Here is a 20,428-nt window from a genome sequence, read left to right as displayed (position 1 = left end):
ACTTGCAATTGAAGACCAACCGGACTAAAAGATAGTTGAGTAAATGAAGAAATATTTTCTGAAAAATCGGTTAGACTACTCAGAGTTTCAAAACTAAATTATTGGATTAAGTTTTGCGTACCAACAATCTCTGATTTGCCAGAAATCTACGAGCAGTACCTACAATATACAAATTGTCAGAAAAGACAGTGACGTGAAAAAGACGAGATTAACGACTATCATATTTGGAACGGATATGATATTCGATTTTACTTACCGTTTAATCCAAGTCTATAAATAAAAGAACTTGTAAATCAGTTAGGTTCTTTGAAATCATCGCATAAGTTCAAGTATTCAAGCTTTCAATATCTCAATTGATTTCAAGATTTCTTAGCACACGTTTAAATATTATATCAGACCATTGATGATCAATTTGTGCTTAGTATTTTCATTCGAAATACTTGTAAACTGACAATTATTATATTGTTCAGTGTTGTTTAAGTATATAAGCTAAACTAGGAGTTTCAGTTAGACAGTGATAAAGTCCTACTGAATCGGGTTGTTATAAAAATTGTACTCACCAAAAAGCCCTATGGTGAATATCCTTCACACAAAGAAGAAATGGTGACATATGAGTTATTCAAATATCCAAACATTCAAAAATATTTTTTTGTGTTATTTACAATATTTCAGTTGGCTTCCTTTATAACATATCAGTTTTTTCTTACTAATCTATTTTTTAGTGTTCAATATATGATTTTAGCTTACTTCTGCAGATAACTAATCTGATTAACTCACTCACATTACTTTGCAGAATTACTCAATTCAAAATTGATAGCCCAATCAAAATTTTGGACAAATTAGTGTGATTATTATTATTATTATTATATGATGCCAAACTCTAATCCTTCGGAATACGATGCATCATATAATTAATTCCAATCACCATCATCTTTAAAAAATTTTAATTATATATTTTTATCTTGTATAGAATCGTAATTATTATTTTTGTCGGGCCTAATTAAAAAATTGTGGACCGATATTAAATTAAGTTCGTGTGATGCAGGAATAAAGTTCATGAAAAAATTGTATTGGAAAGCATCGAAAATGACAAGCATTAGCAAATACTAATATTAACGACAAATTGTTAGTTTTCACTTTTCGATGTAAATCCAATAATTTGAGCCGAAATCTAAGTATCCGGATTATTGGACATCAATGTTAAACCAAATCTTGACCCGTAATGGAATTATATTACTCAATTAATTATACAAATATATAGAAATAGACGTCAATTAAATTAAACATAGGGAAATAAACAATATGTAAATAAATCCCTTTGATGAAATTTTTGCCATATTCTGAGGCTTGAAAAGATACGATTTCATGAATTTATACCTTAAAGATTTATTTTCCGATATTATCCCCATCTTCGAACTACGTTCGGTTGCATGCATGAGATAATAAGAAATACGAACAACATAAATTAAGAAAATTACAAATAAAATTACGCTTTTCGAAAATATATATAACAGAATTGAAAATAACATTCTCTAATGTTGTAACTGGGACTTAAAAAGGATTGCCAAATCAAAAACTCGATATATCGATTAAGCTTTAGAAGAAAAGAAGAAGGCGCCTCTTTCTGAACATTTAACTAGAAGAAGAAAATGACAGAGGAGATGCTAAAGAACACTGTGTAGTATTTGAAGAAGGTGAGCAATGTTCGACGATGGCGGAATTTGAAGAATGATCGTTAGCAGAAACAGGAAGATGCAGCAGCAAATCCACAAAGGCGCCAATTATATATCCATGATTACTCTTGAGATTGACTCTTAAGTAGCAAGTGAGTAAATCCTCAAAACAATCCCAATCTTTTAACCCGTGGGCTTCAATCATTTCCTCCATCGAAGCCCTGAAATCCAAGAACGGGTCCCTGGAATCCATAGCCATAATTCTTACGCTTTCTCCGAGTTGGAAGCCATTTGGTTTTGCCTCTTCTAGGATAGAGCTTGTTTCTCCAGGCTTGAAGAACAGCCTCTTCGACTTCAAACCCTCACTAATCTCTAAGTTATCGAACATTTCTGATGAAAAAGAGAAGCTGGTTTCTTTGGGATCATAATTCATGCGTTCAAACGAGTTGGTGAGGCTGAAAAATGAATCAACTGGGGTATCAACGAATTCGGGGGTTTTGTTTGTATCAACCAGATAGGCTGAGTTCATGATCCCATTATTGGTGGTGGAGCGGAAAGATAAGGTTTTGGGATGGTTGACACAGGCTGGCCACAGCCAAGGAGAGGCGGCAGCAGATGTGGTGGTGTGTTCTCTGGGTTTAGGCAGAAATGGTTGTTTCACTTTCTTTCTCATTTGATTTGCTTTCCTGGTTAGAAATTAAGCGTCGACAAATGGGACCTGGAAAATATGATACAGTACATTTAGGTTGGTGATACATAGGGGCCTGGAGGGTTTTATACCAAACCGGACAAAAATAGATATTCACCCTTTTCAGTCTACCGCCAACAGCCGATCGATGCATAGCAACCAATGCAATATGAATATACATACTTGAACTGAGCGCAAACATTATGCATAATATACATGACTGATGTACTTACCAATCGTTCGTTACCATATATTAGTTGATTATACATTAATACTTTACTCAAGTTCTACAAAAAAGTAGAATTATAAATTATTATGTTGTTCATATATATTAATTTATCATCTTACCGATGAATAAAAAATACCTTGAGATCAGCTGAGATTTGCTAAGATATTGCTCCAATATGAAGGAGTATAATATGTATTATATATATTATATAATAGTAAATATATATAGTTCACCTTCAAAATAATATACTAATAATTCGTCCTCAAGTACTCGATGTAAAGACCAGTCCCTCTCCTTTTTCTGCTATGATCCATGATAAATCTTTATGCGGGGTGTTTTCCGTCTGTCATAAGCTGTAAGACAAAAGAACCAAGAACATTTTAGCATCTATTCTGACATAAAAATTTTCATGCTGTAATTTAGATTCTGTACGTAATCATTTCAAATTTTACGTCTCGCTATCAGGATTTTTGTGGACTATCAGGATTTTTGTGGACTGTAAGAAAAATTTTGTTATAATTACAATTACATATCGAATCTCAAATCTAATTCAAAATTTGAGACTTCGATGTCAGATGATCTCATATAATAGCATGTTGAAAGGATTATAATATAGTCATATCAGTAATCTTTAAAAGTTTAATATAATCATATCGGTAATCTTTTAAATAATATTATGTCGCCTTATGCGTAAATATGTTGGATTGATGACCGAGTAGAATTCGAACACTGAACCTGATTAAAGACCAACCTCTTGTCCATGTTCACCTTTTTATATAAATAGTGAGAATAATTTGACATTGAATTAAGGTACGTCCATTCGATAATCAAAAGCTTTCGTGAAATAAGTCGACCCAATAAAAGTCGTGGTGAGCCAGAGATACCAGTTGTCCGCTCCCATTCATAACGATTCAATATCCAAATGATACCAAGGCATACCTAGTTAATTGTGGCACGATAGACTGGAATGACCAAAATTGAGTGGCTTGATTTCTACCCCTTTTGGACTGAGACATGGATCATGCAAGGCATATGCAATTTGGTTAATAACATAGATTGTTGTCTTCGTTATACCTTAAAAATAAGGGACCATGTAACCATGTTACCTTGGACATTTCTGATGTTGGTCCTTATCTTGAGCTGAAATAAGGACATGGGTGTTCATTTGATAGAGACAAAAGTTGCCCAAATCGTTTAATGCATGAAAGGAACAGGCATGTGATACAATAATGTCAAAAATTTAGTCGCACACTAGAACAAAACTAGTAGAACATTTTTATCTCATTTCTACAACTTGAAGGAAGAACCATAAGCAATATCCGTCCAATCTAGTCAAGGAACAAAAAATCATAACATATGCCATATGGATATATCCTAAATCCTGCCACTCAAAAGACTAGATGATTACCTTTCAAGAAAAAGGAAAAGAAAAGAAAAAACTAGACGACTATATGTATTGCCAATGATAATATAGTAAATGTGATATGATCAAAGAAAAATTATCAACATGCAACCCAAGAATCATGCCACATTACCAATAAAGAAGCTCGAATGTGCAGCACACACACTTCTCCTGCAAAATGAAATAACACGATAAAAAAAACAAAAGATAGTTTACTGAATTAATTAAATTTACCAAGACAGAAGCTCGAATGTGCAGCACATACACACTTTCCTGCAAAATGAAATAAATGATGACATCATGATCTCCTGAAATTTGAGCTGATTATATAGGTTCATGCTCAACTGAGAATCACAAAATAAGATCTGCCATGCGTTGCACAGATTACAACAAGGTTAAAGAAGACAAGACTCAAGACCCATGAAATCAGAATCAGATTCAATGTAAATTTAGAACTATTAAAGAACCAACACAACGTGGTTATCCATCAAGAATGACAAAATTATCCAGACAAAGTCATTATCTTATAAAATAATAAACATGAAATAAAAGATCACATACATATCTTAGAGACGAGGTAAAAAATCAAGGTTAGTAAGCCTCAAAAACCTGCCTTGCAGCCACGGACTACAACAAAAAAATATCTTAGCCAAAAATATTAACACATTAAATCCAACAAAACGAACTAAAAAGAAGTTAGAGGTCATGTAACTTACCAGCTACATACTCTGCCTGACAAAATCCCAGTCATTAATCATGGATTGAAAAATAAGATTTTCCATAAATGAATAAAAAAAATTTATTAAAATGTTTTTTAGTTAGTTTCATACTAAATTACTTTCTTGATTTTTTTCAGCTTATATGAGCAAATCAGTGTGATAAATGAGATTTTATGCAAAAATCAGCCACACTAGAAAATTGTTAAATCAGGTGACAATCTGAAACTGCAACTCTTGCCTCATAATCCAAGCAGTAATCTAAAGAATCTGCAATCTGGAATCCAAGATTCACATATTCCACATAACCACAAATTTCTTCACTGAAAAAAATCTGAAGCAGTAATCTAAAACAATCTGCAATCTAACTCCAAGATTTACATATTCCACATGACCACAAATTTCTTTATCGATAAAAATTCCTGCAAAACTTCAAACTTTTTTCTGTTTTATGCAATGAGAAGCAGACCAATAGCTTTATGGGAAAGCCTTTTGCATTATGTTGTGAGCTAATATTGCCACTTTCCTTCTTCTGCAAAAAATACTTTGCAGCAAGTATTTACCCAGGATTTGAATTTTGTCTCCAGTTACCAAGTAAAATTCATTAAGAGCCTATGAAAGATGTAGCAAACCAGTACCAGGAAAATTGAACATGGAAATGAAGGGAAGAGGCCTCGATCCCCTAACGGTAGGAAGGGACAGTGCAGAGAACGATGAATCTTCCTAAATATCCGATTGTATAGATTTGGAATTGGATGAAGATTAAAATGAAGTCATTAATCTACACAAATCAAATAAAATCCGTGATAAGGTCTTTGTACGATAAGCCAATTAGTTTTCTCCTCCGACTTAAGCTGTTAGGGATCAATTATCTGACGCTGAGTGAAAGAAACCGATATCTGGATTTTATATTTGACATCTTTATGGTACATGGGCTCGTAAACTGTAGCGTCAACGTCTTATGGTAAAGCAGTTCTTAACACTTCAGTTCTGTAGGAACAAACTTTTTGTTAGAAAAATGAAGATAGGGGAAGTCATGAGAAAGAGACCTTTTCCGATGGAAAGAAAAAAGAAAAAAAATGCCAGAGCATGCTCCTATTTCCATTGTTATATGTATATGTGTGTGTAGAAAACTAAAAAAACAAACCAGTGTTGTAGGCGTTCAAAAATCAAATATTAACTCCTCAAAATTGTTAGGCATTTGCCATATTTATAAAACCACATCCATGTAACAATGTTCCAGATCAATTAACAGTTTATTCTTAAAGAAAATAATTTCAAAATATTATAAAGTTCAAAGACAATTTGATTTCAGATATAGTTCCTGCCACTAGTCAATTTTTAGCAAACCATCATCATCATTAAACCATGACTAAAAACAAATATTAAAAAAATTATAACATTAACATAACATGCAATGCATATTAACAGAAAGCATAAATAAATAGCAAAGCAGGGAAAAAAATATGAACTGGAGTTTTGGTTTTCAGATGAAAGGCTGTACATAATAACCAAATAGTGGTTTTTTATAAGAGCTTCAGAACATCTAAACAATTGAATCTAATCAAGGGCCAAGAATCTCTAACCCATAGAGAACACCAGCATACTTTACAGGAAATTCACCATTTACAAGATTACTAAAGTAGACACTTCTGATCTTCTCAAACGCCTGCCACGTAAGCAGGCTATCTGAACCAGCCTGGTGGCAATTCCCTGCAGCACGCTCCACCCCAAGCGACTGTGCCACCCTATCCAAACCCCCATGAAGTCCCTGGCAGAATTTCATCAAGTGTTTCACATCATAAACATTGTTCCCGAAAAAGACCATCAGAAAATTCAGAAATTCAGCAAGGGTCCCCGGCAGGTTCTTCCCCGTTAAAACCTTGATGAGGTAGCCGAAATCGTAGCCACTGTGAAAGGTTATGTAAGTAACATTTTCATTGCAAATCAGTCCAGAAGTCATCATAAGCTGGGCAAAGCGATACGTACACACACCTAGCTGCCGATTGCGCACGAAGTCTATTCCTTGGTGACGTAGGAGATCGATGGAGGTCGGCGCGTGGTCATCATGAGCGATATCAAAATCGCGAAAATTAAACTCCCAGACGAAGCAATGATGTGGACTTCCAAGGTCAGGGAAGTTGCCAGAGGAATCTGAAAGCGTGATCCCGACCTGAATAAGCTTGAGCGCGTCAACATTCGACTTCAGAGTGTGGTAGTGATCGATGGAATTTGGATAACGGGGGCGGTGCTGGAACACGACGCCGGGAAACTCAGTGTCCATTGAAACGACAGGGAAGCAGTCAATGATGCCACGAATGATGCAAAATTCGGACTCCAAGTTACTAGACCAGACTGATCGAATCAAGATAGGCTTTTTACAGTTTTTGAAAACGATCTCCAAAGAACCTGGCTGTTGAGGGACATTGAGAGTCGGCGAAGGAAAGGATCGCTGTGGCGGCGCTGGTGGGCCGGAGGCGAAGTACGACATTGTGGGGATCCAGATGGGAGTCGATCTCTTGATAGCGATGGGAGAATTTAAGGGTAAAACTAGGGTTACGGACGGGGTATGTATAACAGTGAGTTATGAAGACGTGGGCAGATAAGGGCACCGATTAATTGGGGTTTCGGGAGAAACTACTATCCTCTAGCCTTATATATTGAATGACATAATTGCCCTCCACAATTTGTCAAAAGAGCAATTCTCAAAAGAGCAAGGGCTAAATTGCAACTTTGTTACCAATATCGTGCTCTACTTTTTTTAGAAAAAATATTGTGTGTTTAATTGGTAATAATTATAAATACAATAATGATAAACCCAATTTAATTTAAATTTAAAAACAGCCAATTAAAGATGGTATTTAGTGTGTTTTTTTAATAAAAAATTGGCCTAGATTGTGAAAAAGATTTTAAATTCTTGTCGTTGCTAGGAACTTTTTCATTTTCATCTGGATTCATACTCATACCTCTCTCAATACAAAAAAAAGTTAAATTAATAAAATGAGAAAAAAAGGTTTTTTACATTGTCGTCTGGATTACAACTCGGGCCTCTCTCCCAATATAGAAAAGGTTTATGCCACTGTTGATGTCGCTACTAAACGAATAATTACATCTCCGTAGAACTGCAGCAGTGTTTCAATAGCAGCCATTGATGCAATGTTCGAACATTCGTTCTACTAGGGTGGCACATCACACATGGCCACAGCACCAAGGGGGTGGAAAGGGATCGTGGAAAGAGAGTAAGAACTGACCAACAAAAGGGTTAGACAGTTACAAGATATGTAGAATGATTGATATAGAAAGAAACTCCATAAACCAAACAACCCAACAAGTCCACAAATGGAGTACACACAGGGGACATAATGAATACAAGAGAGTCGACTGGGAAAAGCCTTTTGGGTCATCCCCTTAACATGACAATGCCAAATTACTTAGCACAACAATAAAAATCTGTATTCATTATCTTTACGCTAAAAATAGGTTCCTTCGGGAGGCTGGACTAGCTTACGGTTGTGTGGAACAGCCATCTCCTTCTTCAACTGTGTTAATATGTCTTCCATTGTGTACTCTCGTTGCCAATTTGCTAAAAGTCCAAACTTCTTCGGTTCCACCTTCACATCAAAAATCAAACTTAATCGTTCCATTGTATATGATTTGACAGAACAAGGGACTCACAAACTATGGACGGACGGACCAGTGGAAGTGAGGAGGAATGATGTCCCCCTCAAGTCCTCAACTAAGATTTATTTTTTCAAACTCTATGCGTATATTTTCTGAAAATCGAAGTTTCGCCAGCCCAAACCATCCATTGCCCTCCCCCTACAGAATCATATGTCCGCCCCATGTCCAACTAACTATACAGATTTTTCGATCATTGATGAATTATACATGAGATGATTGGGTTCATACCACTCCATTTTCATGGTTTACGCATGTCATATTGATCTGGGAATGGAAACGAACACTAGGAGGCTTCTCCGGGTAGTCTTTGTCACAGAACAGCTTCAATTGGTAAATGCGTCCTTCATGTACAGACTGACAGGAGGAAAAATCAGAAATTAGTGTAATTTACTTCCTTCTGGCGAAAGTTCGATCAAGATCATGTCAAAATTTAATGGGACTACATATATTAACAATCTTGTTGTTCTGCCAAGATTCACAAATCATTTGCACAATTAGTACCTAAAAAATAAAACGAAAATGCCTGATCTTGAAAGATGGAAAAAAGCATGCACTCGGCTTGTGTGCATTGAAATTTTCAGTTCCTGAATAAGAATTCCATGACCATTATCTTAAATCTTCAAATCAAAAGAAAAGTACAAATAAATGAACGACAAAAGAAAACGCAGGAAATTACTTCACACGTACCACTTCACATCAAAATGAAACAACATAAGCAAGAGAAGTACTCACATTGTGAGGGCCTATTATGGTACCAGTCCAGGATCGCATGTAAATGTCATCTCCATCATCCATTCCGTAGCTTACAGTGCCATCTCCAATTCCCTTCTCTCCACGTTCAAGTTCCTCCAACAATCTGAAATTTCGGGGGACTGCAAAATACTAGCGAGTCTTGAGATGCTAAATATTTTGGTTTGGTAATCCACAACTCAGATTATAACTTAATATTTAGAAGAAAACAGACTCCGAAGAAAGAGAGTTTTTATAGTTCATGATTCATATACGCTTTAGAGGTCAAAGGAGATTAGAATCGACAAAATCAAGACTCGCATTTTAAAATTGCCTATGGACAGTGGGTTGCAACAATATCAGGGAACGACAGGAAAAAAACATACTACGTATCACCTAATACAGATTTGAGGGGCAAAATAATTCCTAGAGGAGAGCAAAGAGAAAAACAAGCCGGTAAATTCTGTGCATGGTTGAGGAGCTTAAATCTTTTCGACTCACAAGGCCAAGAACATTCGAAAAAGAGAGAGAGACAACATCACAACAGCAAGCAAAGGATGTCACCTCCAACCTCCAAGAAATCTCTCCAACTTTCAGGTGACTTTTGTATAAATGTCAATGTCTTACCCCCAAATACACTGAGGTTGCATTAGGATGGAAATATTTGAAATGAAACGCACCATGGATATATTTCAAATTCATCTCAATAATCATTATTACATTTAACTAAATTAATAACGGGTGAATTTGAAATTTTCCTTATATAAATTCCTCAATATCATCTCAATCCAAATCCATCCTGACAGATTGATACGCGACAAATAAACAACAGAACACAATACACGAAATGCATGTGCTTGTTCTTTTCACCTCTCAGAGAATCAAAGAAAAGGCCAAATAAGAGAGTGAGAGAGAGAGAGAGAGAGAGAGAGAGAGAGAGAGAGAGGGGGGGGGGGGGGGGGGGGGGGGTGAGGGGGATAACTCCCCGAGGGGAACAAACGGAAATGAGATAAACAAGCTGGTAAATTTCGTGCACTGGTCAGGAGATTAAAGTTTTTTAGCTTACAAGGCCAAGAACATTATATGATTATGTAACTTATATTTTCTAGCTCATTTTTCATCAGCACAACAGGCAGAACTTTTCTACCAAATTCCGAGTTCAAGCCTTGAAATAGTTCGAACAATCAAACACAAAACCCAACAAAATCCATCGACCCATTAGTTTGATTTTCCATAAAATTTAAAATGATCAACAAAAAACATAAAGAAAACGAAAAATTGAACGGAAAAACTAATAAAAGTATCAAAATAATTATTCTTCCGGATAGGAAAGGGTAATTACCTACGATACTGGATCCTCCTGAACCAAGGGTCATGGTGTCCGTGCAGAATTCGATTTCTAAGAAAAGATCGAAAGTGATCTAAGAGAGATTTTAAGACAGTGTCGGGAAAATCTGACGAAGCAGAACACTGTGTGGTAGACGGCCTAAAAAGGGTTGAGTCATGAGTGGCGAATAAAGAATAGTCAAAAATAAATAATTGGAATTTATTAAAAAAAAAAAAACAAAAAAAAAATTTGAGAATGGCAAATAAAGAATAGTCAAAAATAAAGAATTGGAATTTACTAAAAAACAAAAGAAAATAAAAAATAGGACTACTTGTGACTTGTGACTACTTGTGACAGAGATCTTTAGTACATAGAAACTCATATAACTTTGTTTCAAATCTATTATATGATAAAATCTTTAATTTAATTTGACGCATAAAAAATATTATTTTTCATTGGAGATATATATTGAGTTAACATGTTTGTGAGACCGTCTCATAAAACATATACTATATTATATATTTTATCATAATTTATCTAAAACATATTAGATGTTAAAAAAAAATTTGTGTATGAGTTTGTAATAGTTTTGAATGTACTTTATAAAATTCAAAACATATTTTATTTCAACTTTTTTTTGTATTTTTATAATTTAAATTTCATTATTAATTTTTTTTTTTACATATTTTGGACATTTGTACAAATTTTATCATTTNAATATTCTTATTAAAATTTATAAATCTATTATAATAAATAAATTCAATATAATTTTTATATTTCTAATAAGTAAAGTGTAAAAACTATAAATTTAAGTATCAAACTATTATGTTTCATCTAAGAACTGGCTCATGAGCATACCGACGAATACGATCACGAGCTAATAAACCGAATATTGTAAAGTTTAAACTTAATTCGTTTATCTTAACGAGCCTCGTTAAACGAATTCAAACGAACTTTTATCGAATCGAGTTTCGAATAGCTCACGGACGGTTTAATTCATTTGTATCCATATTGATGATGATGCATGTATTCAAATTTAGATAACTGAAACAGATAAATGTTATGTGTATGAAAAATATTGTTGCCATTTTACTAAAAATTAAGTTTAAAAACGATTTTTTCCCAAAACTCAAAATTTAGTTTGTTTTAATTTTGAACTTTTATTTTCATATACTCCTTATTTTTGTTTCAACTGTTTTTTATCATCTTTAAAATAAATAAAAAACTATTTCAAACACTTATTTAAAAATTAAGCAAAACAAACGTGTTTTTTTCACTTGTTTTGATTAAGTATAAAAATCGATATATGGAATCATCATCTATAAAAAGATTTAAATTAGACAAGATCTCAAGAAGTATGGGGAGTCGATTGAAAATCGTTCAGAAAGACAAGGGGCTACTCTGTAATAACGTATAAGAAACCGGAACACGTCCGATAAATCTCAAAAGCCACCATATGAAACCAATCGCGGCTTTAACAAACAGCAGAAAGGATCGGCAATCATCACCTGGGTAATTAACATTTTGTAGCGACTCTTCGTTTTATTGGAGGAATTTATGCTAGATTGAATTTGTGTTCATGGTATTTGCTCGCATCGCTTTGAGTTTATTGAACCTGCTTTTTTTTTTTTTACTTTTTGGGTTACATATTATAATTAGTTCTACTTTGAGTGCGAAAATCGTGTTCGAAGCTTTTGGTGTTGAGTTTTGGCGACGCCAACTTGAAAAATGGCGTGAAAGCTTCATGTGATTCTTTTTTTGCTGGTGCTGCATCGAGTGTGCAGATATGCATTTTAATGTGTGGGATATTGTGTTTTGTTGTATTGTCTCTTTGTTTCAATTCTGTAGATGCAAGGATATTGTTCTAACGAGATATTTATTGATGTGTTAAATGAGAAGCCTAAATGCATATGTGCTGTTTAATCCTTGGAAGTGTTATAGATGTCGCTGCATCTTGGAAATATATCACCTCACATTCATAGAGATGACCTCGAACGTGTTTTCCGGAGGTTTGGGAAGTGTACTGTACGGGTTATGGACAAATATGGATTTGTTGTTTTTGATTACCCTGCAAGTGCTGAAAAAGCTCTGAAATCGCTGAGAGGAAAAAGGATATGTGGAGAGGCTATAACTCTATCTTGGTCAAAGCGGCAGCCTCGAGGTTGGCAGGGACTTCCTAGAGGTGGTAAAATATATGAGCCACCGATCAGAAGACATTTGGTAAATGAAAGTGTTCATCAAAGATTGGGCTCAAATAATAAAGAAATGGATTATGAGCGGGAAGATGGTCAAGGCAGGAATCTCGGTTCTGCTGATCCGGTCGATGATTCACATGGCTATCATCCAGATGATTTAAAAACTCTTGTCGGGGAGAAGGATCGTGCGTTTTCAAATGATAATCTGGAAGTAGGTGTTGGGAAGAACCATTTGAAAGTTGAGAGGTGGAGAGAACCGGTTGCGGTTGAAAATGGTTTTGAAAATGCCTTGGAATTTGATAGGTATGAACCTCGTGAAAGCGATGATGAAAAGGAGCAAGAAGAATATGAACATGCATCTCCCTCGGATGGTTCTCCTGCTGCCAGGAAGTCTAAAGAGAGACCGGGAATTGAGCAAAATGGTCAGTCAAAATCTCAGAAAACTTGCTATACGTGTGGGGAAGTGGGTCACAAAATGAATGTGTGTCCATTAAATCTGCTGAGATCAAGATCGCTAGGAAGGCTGCACCAACGTGGTGGAATTGTTCCCATGAGGCAACAGGAAAGTAACCGGGAGCCATCCACTTACAGAAGACATTGGAGACTGCTGAGACGTGGAGATTCACCCTTTCGAAGGATAACTCCTGAATTCAGAAGTAAGAAACGGAATAATAGAGAATATGAAAATGATGAGAAACATCATTCAAAGAAAACCAGGGGGCTATTGCCATCTTCAATTCACGACCATACTTCATCCAGATCTCAGTCACTTTCTAGATCTTTAAGGTCTTTGTCTCGGTCTCCATCAAATTCCAAGCACAAATCAGTATCTTCCAGAAACCATACCCAGTCTTTTTCTTTGAGGCCTTCAACATCATGTCACTCTGGTTCTAAGGCCCTCAAGTCAAGGTCTGCATCGAGGTCAGTGTCTCCTACATCTTCAGAATTAGCTGTAGGACTTGTTAGAGATTTATCTTCTTCCCAAAATAGTAGACCAACAAACACAAAGGATTCCATTGTAAAGGTTTCTGCTGGTCTTGTTCACAGCAGGGATTTGTTTGAACAATGTCGTTATGAAAGGAGTCGTGTAGCTTCATTTAATACTGAAATGATCACTGCTGTAACGGAAAATGAACATGAAGCTGGACCCTCTAAATTAGAGAAGGAAAAAATGAGGAAGGATTTTTTTGAAAGGGATAGTGCTCTCTGCGAATCTGCCTCCAAAGTCACCAAAGGTTCAGGCTCACTGTTGGAATCTAAAGTACAAAAGTCAGAGGATGGCTGCAGTTCTGCGGGAAATTCATCGCCGCATCGTATGAAGGATGTGAAAGGTTCTCAAACTAAGGATCTTATGTTGGAAGATGTATTGGCACCAGGCCCTTGTATCACCTCAGGGACTAATACTGTCGGTTCAGTTAGAATCTCTTCACAGGAAATATACATGGTCTTAAAACATTATGGCCTGCAGTATCCAGAGGAAAATGAAAATGAATTGCCCGTGGAAACTTATTTTGGGTCTGCGCGCTTGTGGCCTTGGGAAATAATATACTACAGGAGACTGAAAAAGGGTTTTGATCCAGCTAAGATTCATGCGCAGAGGGTTGCTCAGAATAAAGAATTTAGTATTGTTGATTGATCTGGTACCTGCTTTGTTCTTTTCCTCACATCTTTGAGTGATTTGCAGAAACCATTTATATTTGATTTTGTTTGACTTTCCCAAAAACTGGTTGACTCTTACATGATACATGCCATTCTCTTGTTATCCAAGTTTTCCCTACTTTTAAGTATTACTCAATCTTCCTAAAAGAAAATTTATCAAGCATCTCTATAGCGCCTAATTATTCAGTTTCTTTCATTTTGGGAATGTTCCCTCTGCAAAGTTCACCAAAAGTATTCTAATTTGTAGGATTAGCTCTGAAGAAGTTAGGAAAGAATTGCAAGTGAGGAAAAGGTTTCTATACTTGATGCTTCATTCATCAAGATTATATATTGGAGGCGGACATGGTTGTCCTGTTTTCTCAGGCTTTACAAATGTTTTACAGTTTTTAATCTTACAGCTTCTAACAAACACTTTTTCTGTCGCTAATATATTTCTCATTTTCATTTTTTACAAAAATTGGGAAGTAAACACCAATTACTCGTTTAGTGAATCTTGGTGATGTTGGCTTTCCCTCTCTTAGGATCCACTGTGAACAAGTCCTCTGTTGTCGCCTTTGTCACCGCCCAACCCACAGCCCGTTTCTTTCCAAATAGTCAGCCGTTGTTGTCATCCAAAAAAAATTTGAACTTCAAAACTGGTAATAAAGGAGACAATTGGTTGTAATTCTGCAGCTAGCATGATTTATGACTATTGGGACTTTGATACAAACTTGAGTTATATTTTAGCTATGTCACATTTCCTACATGCCACCCTTTATTGGTTCATTCCACGAGTCCTCTCTCATGCTAGCAACAACTAAAACACCTTAATCTCTTATTGCTACAAAGGGATCTCTCTGGTTGAAAGTGACTGGCCAAATTCAGAACTGTGGAGTGGAGGTATTGTAACTACAATGCAATGATGAGTAAATATTGGCACATATCTCTTTAATTCGGTAGTGATAAAAGATTGAAGTAGACTATTCGTTAATCATTCTATAATCAACTATGCTTACCGAAGCCAAAAAAATTTGGGTTTAATGGTGATGGCTACTTCTCTTATATGCTATTTCTTGAACTGAATCAAATGTTAGTATAATTTTTCTGCGTTTTGGGCCTAAGTTGCTCGGTTCAGTTTAGTGTTGTACTTTTTTATGTCACGTCTTCTTTTAAGATTATATAGACTTTTTTAAAATCATGGATTCGTATCTAACTCCACATCAAAAGCTAGTTCAAGGAGGAGATTGTTAAAATTTATATATACAATTCCTAATAAATTAATTCATCCGATGTCCTTTCACGTCTAGAAATGAACATTTGGAGCGTGGAGTTTACAAGACATTTAGCGGGTTGTTCATAAGAGCAGTTCAACATATAACGGTAAGTTTGTGTTCTGATATCATTAGATGTATCACAGTGGATGTATTAAATTATTGAGAGTTGTATATATGAAATTGGACAATCATCCTCCTTCGAGGTAACTTTTGGGGTGGAGCTAGACTAAAGTCCATAATCTTAACATGGTATCGATCACACACCCATCATTATGTATTTGACTGTCTTTATGATGCATCCGATAAATGTCTTGTAAACTTCACGCTCCAAATGTTCATTTTTGGGCGTAAAGTGGTGTGTTAGATATCTCACATATGATTAATTAAATTTTTGAGAGTTGTATATATGAGTTTAAACAAGCATCCCCTTGATCTAGTTTTTGACGTGGGGTTAGCCTAAAGTCTTCAATTTTAAAAGGTATCAGAGCTCAGTTTCACTTTTTATGTGTTGGACTGCTCTAATGAAATACTCGCTAAATGTTTTGTAAATTTCATGTTCAAGATGTTGAATCTTAACATGAGGGCGTGTGTGTTATATGTCTCACATCGAATGTATTAACTTGTACAATCATCTTTATTTAACTAGCTTTTGAGGTGGGAGCACAAATCTATAATCTTAACATCTTTGATATCTTTGATGATAATATAATATCTATTGATTGTGCATAAATTTCATGTTTACGGAAAAAAGTCGAACCAATTGTGGAAATAATTATTTCAATATCTTAGATTACATTTAGAAAGACTAAATTATGAATACATTTGTGGCAATTTTCTATCAAAGTTAGAACACTCTGTAGTGATATTATTTTGTCGACTGATATATTTTGCATATTGATACTTTTCAAATCCAACCTTATGTCTCATTTTATTCATAAATAAATTTAGGGTTAGTTATGCATTAAAAGTTCATTATTTAAAGTTTCATGATTTATTTTTATATCTCGAAACAATTGAAGAAAGATGTGGAAAGATTTCCGTAGATACTTTTCAGTCTCACATTATTCTTTAAAATTATAATGAAGCTTTGGTTTTAGAATGATATATTTGGAGGTCCATACAAAATTGATGGTAGATTATAATAAATAAAATAAAATCAGGGATAAACTGTCGGCAAAGAGCAGATTCGAGATTCCATCTTCGTTGTCAACTTCCAATACGTACAAACTAACGTTTTTTGCCTTTTTTTTGTAAGGACGTTGAAACTCCAATGTTGGTCTGAGCTGCCGCAACAGTTCAAAACTTCGTGAGAAAATATTTCGATAAATCTATGACGATAGGATTAGGTGTAAATTATATTAGTTAGATAAATTATATTAAACAAATTTTGTGTGTAGACTCATTTAATAAAATATTGATAAAAAAAATCAACCTCATAGCTATCTTCCAAACATTCACTTATTCTACAAATTCAGATCCGGACAATTTTGTGTCCATCTTTATTCTTTATTATATCTTGTTAGGATTGAGACTTTTTACTAACTCAATTTCAAAAACTAACTCGAGTGAGATGGTCCAATTTCATATATGCAACTCTCAGTGTTTTTATCCAACCGATGTGGGACAATTAATACATCTCGTCACGTCCAAAAATAAACATGTGCAACGTATTTTACAAATGACTCAACTATGGACAGAACAGGTGACCAACTATAAACAGTCCAACACATAACGTTAAAACCTGAACTGTGATATTATGTTAAGATTGAGACTTAACCCTAAATCAACCCCAAAAACTAGTTTAAAATTTTTTTTTTCAAGTTCATATATACAACTTCCAATGATTTTATACGAACAACTACCGTCAATCAGCTTTATCGTCATCTAACACTTTAAGAATATGTCACTAGCTGAGTTAAGCGCAAGAAAGTGGGTGAAAATAAACCTTATATCTTTTTTTCCCCCAAAAAAAAAAATTATACACCAGATTTGAATTTTTATTTTGTTTAACCCTCCTGTTTTGTTTTTCAACATAAACGTTGTTTAATTTTCAGTTCAAAATCTCTGCAATCACATGTTGCCACCTTCCTAAGTTCCCATGCTTTCTGGAAAAGGGGAAATAATTAGAAACAAGTACAGATTAAATAGAGAAGAAAATAACAATACCCAATATTACTACTACTTCGCCCCTAAAAATGAGATTATTTTTCCTTTTCTTTTTGATTGATGGGACGAAGTATGACTAAATAACAACAACCCAGCTAATATTGCCATGATTTCGAGATTTCGATTGATTTTAATCCAACAAGCTAGCCTAAGCCGATCATAATATGAAATCGATCGTTCTCAGTCTAACTTTTTCTGGTCGGACCGAATCTTGGCCGAATTCTTGTTGGTGGTGTTATCATGGATGACATCGAGTAAAACGGTGGTCTTGCATTTTGGGCATCTGGGATCTTCCTCTGCTAGCATGACATACATGAGGCAGTTGGGGCACCCAACAAGCATCATTGATGCGGCTTCGGGGCTGGTCGAGTATCGGAGGCACTCGTCCGATGACAGGCAGGAGCTCGCTGGGGAAGTTGGCGATTCGGTTGAGGATCGACCTGGAGACTCGGCTTGAGGTTGGCTGATTCTTCGTGGCGACAAGTTGAGCTTCAGCTCAAGTTTTGGCATATTTCTTCGACTCATTGCAATGATATATGGTGTCAACTATCCAAATTAGAATTAAAAAAACTTAAGAATAAGCTACAATTTGCTGCAAGTCGGAAAAATTGACCAAAAAAATTTAGGAACACAAAATCTGATGTTCTGTTTATTTATCATATAGATTATTAGATGAAAAATATATATAAAAGTATGGATAAATTAAAAATAAATGTGGTCTCCATAAATAAGGTCCAATATATAATTTAAAACCATATTTAAAAATAACAATAATAAAACCACAAAAAGCTCTGCTCTTTTTTTCTTTTTCCTTTTTTTTTTGTCTTTTGGATTTCGTGTTTTTGAACACTTCGAAAATCCAAATAAGCATGCAAACCTCGATAATACCACATAAAATTCTTCTCTTTTTTTAACTAAAAATTTTCGGATACCAACTCCAAGCATCGTCTAAAGACTTGAACTCAAATTAACAACTATAGAAATGTTATTTATTATAGAAGAGCTCATACACATAGCATGCATATTATACACACACACACACACACACAGAGAGACACACATGTATATATGATAAATACCTGCAGATTTGAGAAATCCTTTTTGCCAGCCAAAAAAACAAGTTTGTGGGTTGGCGCTAGAAGTTGACAACGGCGGCAACCACCTGTCACGGCTGAGAGAGCTGAGTGACTTAAGTTTGTGGGTTTCGGATCAAAGAGACCATTTTTATACACAGACGCATAAAAGAAGTGAATTGAAGAGGACGAGAGAGATGGGATTGATTTCTTTAAAGCTTGATAATAATTATGATGTGTAGTCATGAACAGTTGTACAAAAAGGAGAATTAAATTGGAGGAATTAATGGTAGAAGACGAGAGAGAGTGTAAAATTGATGGGCTGGAAAATGAAATAAATTGAGGATGAATTACACACAAAAATGGGAAAGCTATACTTTACATTACACAAAAAAACTGCAGCAGGAAAAGAAAGCAAGCAGTCATTCATTGCTTTCGAATTCTACAGTGTGTGTTTTGAGTCGATCCAAGAAAACAGAAACCAAAATCAAGCGCTCGATAAATTTGATTAGTTAGCGAATTTTTTATATAAATAATGTAGAATAATATATAAATATAGATATAAAAATTAATATTTTTAAAAAAGACAAATATGAAAAAAATTATCTTTAAAATCTGGACTACACCAGATAAACAATCATAACACGGATTTGGATCATCTATTGTGTTGAAAACACAGCACGAAGTACTGTGCACTTTTTACACGAGATGATCACATGATCATCTCGTAGACATAACACCATATGAGATAAATTTAAAAAATTGTCAGATTAAACGAGATGATCATATGTAAAAAAAAATACATAGGACAACGTGCTGTGTTTTTATATAGTAGATGATCTAAATCTTCATAACACCACCACCAATAATAATAATAATAATAATAATAATAATATCACCAGTATGATCATATTTATTGAGTATCAAAAGCCAGGATTAATTAAATATCATTAATATTTTGATAAAACAATAAAATTAATTGCTACTAATGAAACAGTTAAATTCTCGAGATTTGCTTAATAGTTGTGGCCGACAAAGCCTTGAAGATAATTAGTTCATCATTTATTATTATTAATTTAATTTANTTTCTCTTTTAATTTTAATTTTATATTTATTTTTGTATGGTTGAATCCCATGAAAAATAAATATGTTCCACATATTTTTAAATATCCAAACTTTGTCGGTGCTAAAATACGAGAATGTGTTTTGATTGATCCTTTGATCTGAAAAAAGATATTTGATTTGAAAAATGATTCGAAGCATGAGACTTGTGTTTTTGAAATTCTTCTAGATGATGAATTTTATTAATTAAAAAAGTCAAACAATCCAAATACAAGCCCATGGGAAGTGTATTTCACTTATTTGGGTTATAAAATTAGAATTTTAATGTAGAAATTATAAATTTCATTTGGAATATTAGAAAACTTTATTTAATATATAGTTAAATGAAATATATTACATGACAAAAACTTGTGTGAAACGATCTTACGAGTCGTAATTTGTGAAACATATCTCTTATTTGGGTCATCCATTAAAAAAGTATTACTTTTTACTAAGAGTATTACTTTTTATTGTGAATATAAATAGGGTTGATCCGTCTCACAAATAAAAATTCGTGAGACCGTCTCACAAAAAAC

The 20,428-nt window shown here is 34.5% G+C and overlaps 4 protein-coding genes across 6 annotated transcripts in view; 1 reads left to right on the top strand and 3 right to left on the bottom strand.

Moving 5' to 3' along the window:
• Positions 1 to 1,567: 1,567 nt before the first annotated feature.
• On the bottom strand, positions 1,568 to 2,538 carry LOC140962044 (transcription repressor OFP15-like). The gene has a single exon (XM_073420886.1). The coding sequence runs from the start codon at positions 2,344 to 2,346 to the stop codon at positions 1,633 to 1,635; it is 714 nt and encodes a 237-aa protein (XP_073276987.1). The 5' UTR covers positions 2,347 to 2,538; the 3' UTR covers positions 1,568 to 1,632.
• Positions 2,539 to 5,628: 3,090 nt separating this feature from the next.
• LOC140961456 (probable CCR4-associated factor 1 homolog 11) lies at positions 5,629 to 7,315 on the bottom strand. Its single transcript, XM_073419977.1, has one exon. The coding sequence runs from the start codon at positions 7,197 to 7,199 to the stop codon at positions 6,273 to 6,275; it is 927 nt and encodes a 308-aa protein (XP_073276078.1). The 5' UTR covers positions 7,200 to 7,315; the 3' UTR covers positions 5,629 to 6,272.
• A 687-nt stretch (positions 7,316 to 8,002) lies between these two features.
• LOC140961457 (ubiquitin-conjugating enzyme E2 variant 1D-like) overlaps positions 8,003 to 20,428 on the bottom strand; it is a 92,494-nt gene continuing 80,068 nt past the window's right edge. The window contains exons 2-5 of one of the 2 annotated variants that reach the window (XM_073419979.1): positions 10,461 to 10,553; positions 9,122 to 9,261; positions 8,618 to 8,743; positions 8,003 to 8,319 (exon numbers count right to left, since the gene is read on the bottom strand). In XM_073419979.1, the coding sequence (XP_073276080.1) occupies positions 8,179 to 8,319; positions 8,618 to 8,743; positions 9,122 to 9,261; positions 10,461 to 10,494 (441 nt within the window). In that variant the 5' untranslated portion in view covers positions 10,495 to 10,553 and the 3' untranslated portion in view covers positions 8,003 to 8,178. Of the gene's footprint in view, positions 8,320 to 8,617; positions 8,744 to 9,121; positions 9,262 to 10,460; positions 10,626 to 20,428 lie in introns of those variants that run through there. The other variant, XM_073419978.1, reaches the window with a different exon arrangement.
• On the top strand, positions 11,818 to 15,967 carry LOC140961464 (uncharacterized). 2 transcript variants are annotated; one of them, XM_073419989.1, is made up of 2 exons: positions 11,818 to 11,957; positions 12,379 to 14,661. In XM_073419989.1, exon 2 carries the CDS (start codon positions 12,387 to 12,389, stop codon positions 14,274 to 14,276), a length of 1,890 nt encoding a protein of 629 aa, XP_073276090.1. In that variant the 5' UTR covers positions 11,818 to 11,957; positions 12,379 to 12,386; the 3' UTR covers positions 14,277 to 14,661. The 2 variants fall into 2 exon arrangements, with proteins under 2 accessions (XP_073276090.1, XP_073276091.1); XM_073419990.1 differs by adding an exon at positions 15,586 to 15,967 and having other exon boundaries at positions 11,895 to 14,280.

This window comes from Primulina huaijiensis, chromosome 16, assembly GCF_012295235.1.
Source record: "Primulina huaijiensis isolate GDHJ02 chromosome 16, ASM1229523v2, whole genome shotgun sequence".
NCBI lineage: Eukaryota > Viridiplantae > Streptophyta > Magnoliopsida > Lamiales > Gesneriaceae > Primulina > Primulina huaijiensis.
This window is presented reverse-complemented; position numbering and strand designations above follow the sequence as displayed.

Excerpts from the sequence above, each read along its gene's own strand:
- LOC140961456 (XM_073419977.1), bottom strand. The coding sequence starts at position 7,199 with ATGTCGTACTTCGCCTCCGGCCCACCAGCGCCGCCACAGCGATCCTTT.
- LOC140961464 (XM_073419990.1), top strand. The coding sequence starts at position 12,387 with ATGTCGCTGCATCTTGGAAATATATCACCTCACATTCATAGAGATGAC.
- LOC140962044 (XM_073420886.1), bottom strand. The coding sequence starts at position 2,346 with ATGAGAAAGAAAGTGAAACAACCATTTCTGCCTAAACCCAGAGAACAC.